This window comes from Pogona vitticeps, chromosome 12 (assembly GCF_051106095.1).
Source record: "Pogona vitticeps strain Pit_001003342236 chromosome 12, PviZW2.1, whole genome shotgun sequence".
Classification (NCBI taxonomy): domain Eukaryota; kingdom Metazoa; phylum Chordata; class Lepidosauria; order Squamata; family Agamidae; genus Pogona; species Pogona vitticeps.
Window position 1 is genome coordinate 16,275,426 of NC_135794.1, and position 12,590 is coordinate 16,288,015.

General features: G+C 42.3%; 1 protein-coding gene and 1 long non-coding RNA gene across 3 annotated transcripts in view; one reads left to right on the plus strand and one right to left on the minus strand.

The window, feature by feature from the left end:
• Positions 1-12,590, plus strand: part of CILP (cartilage intermediate layer protein) — a 23,726-nt gene continuing 11,136 nt past the window's right edge. The window contains exons 1-4 of one of the 2 annotated variants that reach the window (XM_072981724.2): positions 1-256; positions 2,656-2,829; positions 10,298-10,381; positions 11,940-12,209. In XM_072981724.2, the coding sequence (XP_072837825.2) occupies positions 2,769-2,829; positions 10,298-10,381; positions 11,940-12,209 (415 nt within the window). In that variant the 5' untranslated portion in view covers positions 1-256; positions 2,656-2,768. Of the gene's footprint in view, positions 257-2,655; positions 2,830-9,812; positions 10,148-10,297; positions 10,382-11,939; positions 12,210-12,590 lie in introns of those variants that run through there. The other variant, XM_020812168.3, reaches the window with a different exon arrangement.
• LOC140702410 (uncharacterized) lies at positions 6,053-9,759 on the minus strand. Its single transcript, XR_012081560.2, has 3 exons — positions 9,642-9,759; positions 8,682-8,788; positions 6,053-7,766 (listed from the first exon to the last, which is right to left on the minus strand). It is a non-coding gene; the product is annotated as an uncharacterized LOC140702410 (long non-coding RNA).

Consider the following 12,590-nt stretch of genomic DNA (forward strand, 5'->3'; position numbering starts at 1 on the left):
AGGTGCTCTCAACTGTGTCTGGCTGTTAAGGTTTTCCTGATTGTACAGAAAACTTTGAATTGGTCGTATTCTCTCCTTTAAAAGGATTTATACAGGCTCTGGTTTCGTTGCTGTCAGAGCAGGTTTTTCCATCTGTGTGGCTCAATTCCACCCCCTAAGCACGCAAGGCTATATAAGACCCCGGGAGCTAGAAAGCATTCAGAACGAATGCCTTTGGGCAGGAGTTCAGGAAAGACGCAAAAGGCAGGAGTCTTAGGTAAGTCTGTGTTTCGTTGAACCTGATCAAATGGAAATGAATCTGTTCTTCACCCTTGTTAATTCACTTTTAAACAAAAGCATTAATTGATACAGGGTGGTTGCTGTGTGCCTGATATAGAACCATAAGAAAATGGAGATGGAAAGATATGTTTGAAGACACTTTGCTACTCATTTGGCTTTGATGGGTGCTATATTTTCTTTATTTGGCACTGTTTTTAAGAACTGTATACGTACGTGTATGTATGTCTGTTTAAAGAAATAACAAAACTCATAGTCCGACAATGTTACTTTTGGAGTCATGCTGGCTGTGTATTCTGGAAGTTATAATTTTAAAAAAGCAATTTTTTCAAGCTCTGTCCAAATATCACACAGTGCTCTATCAGCTGTATAGCATATTACAATGTGAATTTTGTAAATAGCCACCCAATGGAAGCATGTCAAGAAACCAATCATTTGTCTGCTGCTAAAATGATGGAAACCTCAAAGCAGGTCTACTAAGAAGCAAGGAGTGGGAGGCAGAAAAGACCCCCCCCCCAGGTGGCATGGGCCTTTGTAATAGTATATGTTCACATTTCCAAGTCAATGGCCATAGCTGAATTTTAAGGATGTAGATATTGCAGCCTCTTGATCTCAACAAGAAACTGGGACAGAGGAGCGAAGAGGAACCTCCCCCCTCCCCCCACTCCTTGTAGTCTGTATGCATTTTTGGGGACAAATCTCATGGGATTTCATGGCTATTTTTGTGGTCATTTATTTTCTGGAAAAAACAGAATTTGTGCAGGATCATTACCATTTCTGGACCAAATGGCATCTCGTTTGTGGATGATGCCTGGGACAGCGGGTTGTGTCCGGCTCTTGCTTGCAGAAAAAGGGGGAAATTAAAAAGGAGCAGAGAAAACAAAACATTGTTATTAGAAGTGGGGAAGTCCTACTGGCTGAGTAGGAAATCTCATCATCTTGGCATGGCGAAACTAAGAAAATCACAGAAAACAAAGCTTTTTTAACCATTTTTACATTTCTGCTAAACTCCAATTTTTTCTCTCTCCAGTGCTCACATTTCATCCATACTAATCACAATTCAAAAATATAAGGTTCTGGTTTTAAAGACCCAGTGAAAAGAACGATCATTGTGTGATGCAGCACACTCCTTACAAAGCTGTCCCTCCAAATAATTTTATTTGAAAATTGAATTACTGTTACTAAAAACAAACCAACGTATGTCTAGATGTAGAAAAAAAAAATCAATTGCTTGGTTGTTTCTCATTTTGTTTTTACATTAACTACAGCGGTTCAGTGTTCAGGTTTAATATTCAATTTTCTAGTCCTTGTTGGTGTAAATATAAGCTTGAAAGCAGGTGGGTAACACTGAGTGAAATTCCCAGAGGATAGGGCTCAATAAAATTCCAGTGCATGGGGCAAAGGCATTACTGCTATATACCGTATTTTTCGCACCATAAGACACACTTTTTCCCCACAAAACAGGGGGGTGGAAAGTCTGTGTGTCTTATGGAGCGAAGAAAGCAGATTATATTTTCCTGTTTTCTTCTCCTAAAAAATTGGTGCGTCTTATGGAAAGGTGCGTCTTATGGAGTGAAAAATACGGTATCTCATTGACTAGCTGCTTAGATGGATTTGTAATCTACTTTGGATGGGTGGGTAAGAAAAGATACAAAGTCCTGTTAACCGTTCTTCAGTCAAGAGATAGCAATTTTCATTTTTTTGTTTTGTTTTTAAATCCCAGCTATTATGAAGATGCCAAACCTATTTTGTCATTTGACCAATGTTTGTCAAGCATCCATCTATCCACGCTGGGGCCTGATGGTAGGGGGAGTAAAGCTGTTTACATTCAGAAAGATTTCACTCCAGCATCTTAACATCTGGCTACATTCCTACCTGACTGCAAGCCATACTGGCAAAGCCTTTTATTTGTCTTAGCCCATGTCTCAAAGAACGTCCACCCTTGGGAGGAAATATTAAGTTACAGGATGGACGTGTTCATTTGCTTCAGCATTCTTGAACCGTCCTGGTTCTGGGGGCGTTTAATACATCTCAGAAGGGGCCTCCGATGAGATTTCAGAAGACTGTCATCTGCAGAAGAGATTTAGGGTTGAAGCTTAAGCAGTTAGGCAGATAGAAGCATTAGAGCATCGTCTCTGAGGCCTGCTTCCCTGTTATTTTACTTGTGTTTATAGGGGAAACATCTACTGAATTTCTCAACAAAATAGAGCAGGCTTAACTTATGGATCTGCACCCACCCTGGCTGTGTTCAGGGAACTGGTCTGTTTTGGATATGACATCATGGACCAGTTCGCACACACAGAAAGGAATAGTCAAAGGGGGTATTTTCATTTCAGATCAGGCCTGTTTTGATGGAAATGTTTTTCTTCTTGTTCCCAGGTTGCAGGCTGAAGACACTCTAAAATCAGGCCCAGAGAAAGAGAGAGAGAGAGAGAGAAATCATCTGAATGTATTTGATTCAATTTGGATCTCTCCTGCTCCTGGAGTAAAAGATGGACGCAAGAACACGGTGCTGTTTTGCTTTCTTACTTCTGCATATGTCCTGCATTGCTGGTGAGCATAGCTGAAGACTATATATCATGAAGACAAGAATTTGAAAATACCAAGTTGTTATGCGGGCTGTTTACTGAGCAATGGCAGCAGCTCTCAAAATGTTAATGTGGAGTAAAAAAATTGCCTTAATTGTGCAGAAGGGTCCTCCATATGCAGCCTTTATATCGCCTTCCACAGCCAGTGGAAGCTGGGGACCCTGATATCATGGGGGTAGTGAATGTGCTCTGAGGTTCAGTCTCACTCTGAACAGGAGCGATGCAAGAGCCTGAATGCAGGCAATCAGATGCCCTGCGAAACCCATGAGCATGATATTAGACCAAAAGCCCAAGCCGGTTGGCTCAAAATGGAACCATCCATTCTGCAGCCATCTTGCTCGGAATGAGCTGTTCTATTTACCTTGCACTTAGTGTAACATCTAAGATAAGGAAGGGCTTGAAAGTCAGCCTGGAAGTTTAAAGATATACTGTGCTGGAAGAGGGCAGGTGAAAAATGCAGACCTACACATATGCAATAATATAATAAGAGGCCTCAGTGAGTTCAGTGGCACAGACTCCTGACTAAACTTGCTGAATAATCAGTGAAATAAATTGGCAAAAGAAAATTTGGAGTGGGCAACCCATTTCGTAAAACTAGTTCTTCTTGAATTCTGTGCCCCTTCTATGGATTCTTTACTGAATTATTTGTTTCTTGTAGCTATAAGCATTCAGGACATGATTAAGCCAATATACAGTGGTGCCCCGCTTGACGACGACCCCATGAGACGGCGAAATCGCTTGACGATGACTTTTTTGCGATCGCTATAGCGATCGTAAAATGATGGTTCCAATGGGGCTTTTTCGCTGTGCGATGAATAGTTCCCTGCTTCGGGAACCGATTTTTTGCTTCACGGTGATTAAAAACAGCTGATCGGCGGTTCGCATAATGGCTCCCTGCTGTTTTGCTGACCTATTTTCGCAAGACAGGGATCGGAAAATGGCCGCCCTATGGAGGATCTTCACAGGACGATCAGGTATTTTCCCCATTGGAATGCACTGACCAGTTTTCAATGCATTCCAATGGGTTTTTTTTTTCACATGACGACAATTTCGCTGTACAGTGATTTTGCTGGAACAGATTATCATCGTCATGCAGGACACCACTGTATTTTGTTGATTAACACAGCATATGACACTCTTTACCAGCCTAGTCCATAATGCCTAAAGTTAGCTAAATTATCTTGCTGGACAGCAGAAAATCCCTCGACTCTCCTCCCCACTGTGACTCTGAAAAGAATTCCCTAGTAATAAAGTTAAATTCTTATCTATTTGCTGCTGCTTCTTAACACCCCAAATCAGTGGCCTTGAGTCACACTCAGCCCTGAAAGTCATAGCTGGACAGGAGACTAACAACTCAACACGATGGCTAGACAGACAGCCATGATTACATTTCCTGTTGTCATTGTTGTTTCTAATCTAAAACAACTGGGGGGCCTGGAACCAGTTGGGGATACAGTCCCGTGGTGTGGACGTTGACACCCTTCTTCCATGCACTGCTTTTCGAGATAAAACAGTTTCCCTGAAGCTGCTGTCTACCCTAGGGAGGAAGCATGCAGCTGCCCATCATGGACCTTTCGTCAAGTTTCACAGGTTTTTCTAAGTCGAGTGGATGGAGACAGGAGGAGAAAGATCCTGTCATCTGCCACGTGCACACAGAATAGAATAGTGCAAGCAAAGTGTGATGATCTCTGAAATTCAGAAGAGGAAGCCATTTCACAATGTTTTCCACCATAGCAGTTTCTTGTCTCTCCAAAGAGGCCAACACGTGTTGAACCACGTTGGATGGAGAGACGGATGGTGTCTTTGCTTCACCCGAAAAGCTTGCAGTTCTGTTTCCCACCCCCACCCCCACCCCACCCCAAAGCTGGAGGCATTTATCATGGCGGTTGGCCCTGGTTTCAGTTCTGTGGAGAGGTTCCCCTCAGCTTGCACTGACAGCTGCTGGTTGGAATGCTTCGGTGGAAATAGGATTTGACATGGAGCAGACGCGAAAGCTTTTGTTCCAGATTTCCAAGGACAGCTGATCTCCTGCTTGACAGGCTGCTTCAGCTGCTGTGAAATTAACAAAATCATTCTTTTGTTTAGCTACGAGCTCCACATAACATATGTGATATGTGTGTGGCCTCAAGTTGAAACCGACTTATCGTGACCCTAATAGGGCTTTCAAGGTAAACAACATATACAAGGAGTGGTTTTATCAGTTCCAAACCCCAGTCAGTTTCCATGCCGAGCAGGGATTCGAACCGTGTTCTCCAGAGTCCTAGTCTGTCAGGCTATCCGCCGCACCAGACTGGGGTTCAGTGTTGGGATTCCTAGTGTAGTGTAGTGCATTGGTCAGCAATCTTGGGCCTCCAGATGTTCTTGGACTTCAACTCCCAGAAATCCTGGCCAGCAGAGGTGGTGCTGAAGGCTTCTGGGAGTTGTAGTCCAATAACATCTGGAGGCCCAAGGTTGGGGACCACTGGTGTAGTGGATAGAGTGATGGACTAGAACTCTGGAGAACAGGGTTTTAATCCCTACTTGGCCATGGAAACTCACTGAGGGAGTGGAACTGGTACATTCATTCTTTAACTATCTCCCTTACCTTTAAACCATAGACTCATAGAATAGTGAAGTTGGGAGGGGCCTACAAGGCCATCAAGTACAACTCCCTGCTCAAGGCAGGAATACAATCAAAGCATATTTGCCAGGTGATAATCTAAGTTTTTCTTGAATGCCTCTAGTGTGGGAGCACTCACCAACTCCTGAGGTAACTGGTGCTGTTATACAGTGGTGCCTTGCTTGATGATTACCTCGTTAGATGAGGAAATCACTTGACGATGAAGTTTTTGCGATCACTATTGCGATCACAAAACGATGTTTTAATAGGCAAAAATCACTTAACGACAATCGGTTCCCTGCTTCGGGAACCGATTTTTCACTTAATGATGATCTTTACAGCTGACAGTCTTCAAAATGGCCGCCCGCTGTTTAAAATGGCTCCCCGCTGTGTTTTAGGATGAATTCCTCACTTTACAGTCACCGAAAATGGCCACCCTATGGAGGCTCTTCGCTGGACGCTGAGGTATTTCGCCCATTGGAATGCATTGAACTGGTTTTCAGTGCATTTCAATGGGCTCTTTTGTTTCCCTTGACGAGGATTTCGCTTAACAGCAATTTGAATGGAACGAATTATCCTCGCCAAGCGAGGCACCACTGTACTGCTCTAACAGTTAGGAGGTTTTTCCTGACATTCACCCAAAATCTGGCTTTCTTTAACTTGAGCCCATTGTTGCATGTCCTGCACTCTGGGATGATTGAGAACAGATCCTGCACCTCCTCTGTAATACATCCTTTCAAATATTTGAAAGTTGCTATAATATCAGCCCTCAAGCCTTATTAAGGTTGCTATAAAGTGGTTCTGACTTGACAGCATAGAATATACGTGACAGCTGGCCCTTAAAATGGGAGCCACGAGACAGAACCTTAGAAAGTTAAATTTCCTGGAATACATTTACGCAGGAAACTTCTCCCTATCCTCATGTGCTTTCTGGCCTCTGGGACCTCAAGCTGATTGTCTGTGGTGGTGGGAAGAACTGCTGTGGGAGAAAAACCTGGATTTTCACCAAAGGGACGTGATTTAAATGTCCCTTAGTTCTGCCTGTGATTCTGCGTGTCATTTGTCCAAGCTTTTTGCCACACAGAAACCAAATGCCAAATTCTTTCGGAAAATCAAATTAAAAATCTTGGAAAGTGTTCCAGAAAGAATGGGATTGAACTGGTATGATTCTGCAACAATGATGGGCAGATGGCTTGCCTTTGGCAAACAGGTTCACAATGAAACTTTAGGTTAAAACTTTGCAGTGGCCCTCTTATTAGATTATTTGTTAGTCCTGGAGTGAGGTTTTTGGGTATTCAATTTGCATTTGACTAAGTCATGGGTGTACTGAATAACTGTATCTCTAAAGATTTTTTCCTTTTTTTAAAATTTGGAAATATAATTGTTTGTCTCCTTCTTAAAAAAAGGTGATAAGTACCTCTTCTAGTTCTATCCTTTCTCTAAGTGGGACGTACTTACCCTTTCCTAAGACCAGTAAGTGAAGGGAGAAGAAACAGATGTGAAACCTCAAATATGATGCCAGAAACAAAAGAATTTTTTTTAAAAAAAGAATGCCAGTAAAAAGGCTTTGAGGAGCCCAAGAGGCTACATGCTGTAGAGTAGGCAGCTTTATACAACTCTTCAATTTCCCATTGCTTTGGCTCTCAGGGGCTTAAAAACATAGAGCAGAAAAGAGGATTAACACCAAGGACTTAACAGTACCAACAAAAACAGCAGCTGCTGAAAAAAATCATACATACTTCTCATGGTGGCTTCATAAAACACAGTAAAAACAGCAGTAAAAAGCAGATTCAGCCATAAAAACATTGAAAGCAAATAAAAACAAGCAAGACCATAGAAACATTTTAGATAAATAAGTCTATAAATCAGGGCAAAAGTGGAAGTGTAGCCAACTCCTTGCATTCACAAGCAATCAGCACGTCTGCAACCCCCAACAAACACTGTAGTATTAACTATTTCAACCTCCTACTTTGTGGGGTTTTAATTTTGATAATCAGCATATAATCAATGGGTTTCTTCTGAAGTTTTATTACACTTACATAATGTCTTCAACAGTGCCAGAGGATGTGAAAAAAATTACCGTAAAATCTTGCTCTCTCGTCGCTTTTGCCAAACGCTAAGCAGGCATAGATAGACCCACCCGTCTCTGTTTTTCACACACACCCTGCTTGAAGACTGAGCTGCAACTACAGAAAGCGTGCTTGGGAACTGAGATTTCAACAGCTGGCATAGTAGGAAATCTGGGTGTGAATGTGCTTATTACAACAGTCCTTGTAATGAGCCTCTCTCCAGCTGGATGAATACTGTCAAAAAAGAAGAAACGGTTTTTTTGTCAAGTTAATGGCTCTTAATTGCCCTCTCAAGACCACTCTGCCCTCAAATACCTTTCCTTAAACCCACAAGCAGGACTCCTTAAAATTGAAAGGATGCCCAGCAGTGCCATCAACAAACTGCTGCCAACAGGTGTGGAAAATGGCAAGGCTGCAAGGGAGTGGAGGGGGAAGCCGTGTTTTAAAGAGAACATGTTTTCCACTATGGCACTTTTGTAGATCCACATAATGGATTTCAGTTATGCTTCTAGATCTAGGAAACTTTGAATAGTAGCCTTTTCCAAACCAGATTTTACTTTCTCCTCTTGCTTCTGTTTCCAAACAAGTTATCTCTCTGTGTTCGTTTTTCTTATACCTTCTCTACTTCATGGTGTTAGACATTAGCATCAACCCTATGGCCAAAGCAAAACAAGAACAAAAACTGAACCAAACAAGTTAATATCGTCTTTCCTGTCTTTCTAAACAACTACCGTACATCTTGCTGTACAGATTGTTATTCATCAACTCCACTTCCTTCCCACTTCTCCTCCAAGTTGTTATTTGTCCTTTGTCCCAGAAATAGGCAGCCGCAACACATCTCCCTGATAGCATCAAATGCACGACCCACGAAAACTAGCTTTGGTGGGATTTGTAAACTAAGTAAAAATTTCCCTTCTGACCTATGTCTGAGTGGATGTCCACAACTCATAAAGTGTACGTAGTTCCAATATATCTACTTTCTTCCAGTCGTTACATATTCAGTGAAAAGGGTATGAGAAGAGCATGATCCTTGTCCTCACAAACTTACAATTTAGACTATGAGTTCCTTTGATCATGATGCTATTTTAGACTGCATTAACACAAGTATAGTCTCCAAGTTCCCTTTATTCAGCACTGGTTAGACCTCACCTTGAGTATTGCTTCCAGTTTTGGACACCACACTTCAAGGATGCTGACAAACTGGAACAAGTTCAGAGGAGGGCGACGAGGATGATCAGGGGACTGGAAACCAAATCCTATGAGGAAAGGCTGAAAGAACTGAGCATGTTTAGCTTTAAGAAAAGAAGACTGAGAGGAGATAGGAGAGCACTTTTGAAATACTTGAAAGGCTGTCATACAGAGTAGGAGCAGAATCTCTTTTTCAAACATCCTAAAGTGCATCATATTGGACAGCTTTTATAGGAAGTCAGATTTTGATTGAATATCAGGAAAAACTTCCTCATTGTTAGAGCAGTACGACAATGGAATCAATTACCTGAGGAGGTGATGAGCACTCCAACAGTGGAGGCATTCTGGAGAAAATTAGACAACCATCATTCACATTTACTTTCATTTGGATTTCTGTATTGAGCAAGGTATTGGACTTGATGACTTTGCAGGCAATTTCCAACTCCATTATTCTATGATTCTTTGTTCCATGTGCATTCATTCAGCATCAGTCTGTCCCTGCTGCTGATGTCTTACCCACTGCACTTGTAGCACTCCCTGAAAGGATTTTAGGCAGTATATTTATTGAAATGTGACTTCATTATGTCATTGCCAAAATGCTATTTGTATTTGTTTTTGTTATATCCTGTTTCAGCATGAATAACAAAATACATTCTTACATACTAATTCTGTGCTGCCAAGTCAATTCTGACTTATGGTGACCTTTTTCAGGGATTTCTAGGTAGGAAGTGTTGCAGAGTTTTGAATTTTTGGTTAAATTCCTCTAGCTGCACAGCAGAAGTGCAGGGGTTCACAGAGAAAAATAGCTTCAAGTCCCCTAGTTTAGTGCATCCCCTTTTTATCATCAACTGGCACTTACAGTCTCAATAACTCACTTTCAGACATGGATAGAAGGAAGAATAAAAGTTTTCATTTACTTACAGTGAACAGAAAAGATGGCAAACTGAGAACAAACATGACTGCTTTCAGTAACAGGCCTCATCAAACTCACTGCTTCAAACAGACTACACTAGCGGCCAGCAGACAATGGGGGTGGAGGCGGGGCTCTTTTTGAATTCAGAGGCAAGGGAGGAACAATTGGTTAGTGTTGGATAGATTGACAGTCGCTCCAGCCAAGAAAGATCCCTCCCAGCCAAAGCTACTGAAGGCAGCATGCGAGGTTGCAAAAAACTCCAACCGAGAGTACAAATTCCCAACCTCTGCTAGGCGACTATAAACCTGACTCACTGAGCTATCGAAGCAGCTATACAAAAACGGCACTTAAGAGACTTGCAGATTTTTTTTCAGCCTGAGCGACTGGTATCTTGCGTGTGATTTGTCATTTACTTACCAAGCCGTGCCTGAAAGAAACGAAGAAATTATTAATTGTAATAATTTCAACTGCTGACATCCATCTAGAGTAGGCCCGTTGAATCAATGGGGATTTGGTGAGTAAACTCCTCTGTAAATTCCACTGATTAATAAATAGGCCTACTCTAGTTGTGACTCATTACTAGATTTCAGCAAATGCTTCTTTTATCATTGGGATATACTGTTTTCTCCAGCTGTTTTGGTTTTCTGGCTTGTCTCATCTTCAGGTGAACGGGTTTTAAAGCAGTCGGTCAGCAGGATCCCACCAGGACAGAAACCCCAGGGCCTTTCAGCCAAAGGCAGTCCAGACAGTAAGTCATTTTCCATTCTCGGTAAGTCTGTTTTTAGCAGAGAGGGAGGGAGGGAGGCTTGTTCTTGCAGTTCCAGTTTTTGAAAATAATAAAAAAGTGCTTAATTTGCAACAGATCCAGCCATGACCTTCTTCTGTAATGGAAAACTTGTTGATACTTGCCACTGCCTAACTGATTTTGGCTATCCCCAAAAGAGACATAACTTGGCTGCTTTGGCTGGAACACTAAAAAGCAAACACAGAACTGTAGTTTCTGTCTCTACCAAGAGCACAGCAATGCAACTACGCACAGACAGACTCCAGCACATATTGTGTTGCAGAGACACAGGAACAGCAGTAGCCACTCAGGTTGTTCCATGTACACCACCCACTTCCCAGCAGCTTTTTTCTCTGTGGGAGGACAGAACTGCTCCCATTCTGTACTTGTCTGTCCTGCATCCCCAGAGGCAAGAAATGGACTTTAGGGATAGCCCATAATTAGAGAGGTTAATTTGGAGAGAGGTGGTAAAGGCAGTCTTTCTGTGATTGTGAAATCAGATGAAGAACAATCACCAAACTGACCAAAATAATCTGTATAATCCTAGAGATGAGGAAACCTCCTCCTCTAATACTCAGATGCTTGTATTAGTTAAGGATTTCCCTCTTCCAGTCATAGGCAATCTCTAAGGTCTATTTCTGGCCTAAGGATGGTTCTCAGTTTTTTGGTTCCTTGCAGCTCGCCCATCCGTCTCTCAAAGATAGACCCTAGTCTTGTCCTGATAGAAATTAAAAGCCCATCTTCTCCTGATGACATTTATATGTTTTAAAGGCATTCTGTTTACATTGATCATGGAAGTCCCTTATACCTATTCTTGGCAGATGATGAAATCTTAGGCTTAAAACTTCTAGATGTGCAGCAGATAAACGGCCAGGGACCTACAGATCAGAATTGGCTTCAAGTTGCCCCACAGTAGACCACCCCTTATTGATATTTTTCTCATTAGCTGGCACTTACTGTCTCAATAATTCACTCAGAGACACTGGTAGGAGAAAGAATAAAACATTTTCATTTACTCACAGTTCTGAATAGAATGGATAAAAAACAGCATATTGACTGGTTACATGAACAGAGCTTAACTGACTAATTAGATTCACACTGGTTACATGATTGACTAAGCACATGACTGATTAACTGAATGCACATCACTACATTGGGAGCTCTCCACTTACTGACCAAAAAAGCAGGAAAAGAACTCTTGAGTAGAGAGGTGTGGTCTTTTCAAAATCTGAGGCAGAGAGGGATCAACTGGCTGTGACATTCACCCCAGTCTAGGAAGGACCCTCCAGGCTAAAACCTCTTAAGGGCAGCATATGAAGGTTGCAATAATCCCAACACCTATTCCCATAATACCCGGCCCAGTAGTTCTGAATCCCTTTTCAATCCTTGCCTGAAGGAGTGCAAGGATCCACTCCTGTGAGGTCATTAAGCTCTGCCCTTCTTTCAGGGGTTGGTCCCCAAATCTCATGGAACAGGATACTGACCTATCACGCTCACTTCGGTCTCTTCCTCTGTTATTGAGGTCCTGGAACATGGACATCTTGGTTCAACATTGACCATCCTGGAGGCAATGGCGATTATGAACGCATGGATGCCATCCGCTTTTACTACCGGGAAAGGGTATGTCCGCGGCCCATCCAGATTGAAGTGCGAACAACAGACTGGATCCCTGCAGCCAACACGGGTCAAGTGGTCCATGCCAATCCCCAGGAAGGATTCTGGTGTCTGAATAAAGAGCAGCCTGCAGGACAGATGTGTTTGAATTATGCCGTGCGTTTCCTGTGCCCAGCAGGTAAGGGCTGACTTAGTTTCCCTGTATGTATCTTCAAGCGGGACGTTCTGTCCAAATCAGTGGAAACAATGCAGAATTACCATATTTTCCATGTATAAGACTATTCTTTTGTCTAAAATCTTTAGACTAAAAATTGAGGGTCTTGTTATACATGGAGGTAAGCTGAGGAGAGAACAAAAACAAGTGGAGGGGAAAGCAGGGATCAAAGCGATCCTGAAGCACTTTGATCCCTTTCCCCCTACACTTGCTAAGCCCCACTTAGATTTCTTAATTTTGGATTAGAAAAGTGGTGGGCGTCTTATACATGGGGGTGCCTTGTAATGGAAAAATATGGTAGTATGAAGAAGCAAGCTTTCTGATAGAGATGCCTTCTAGCACAAC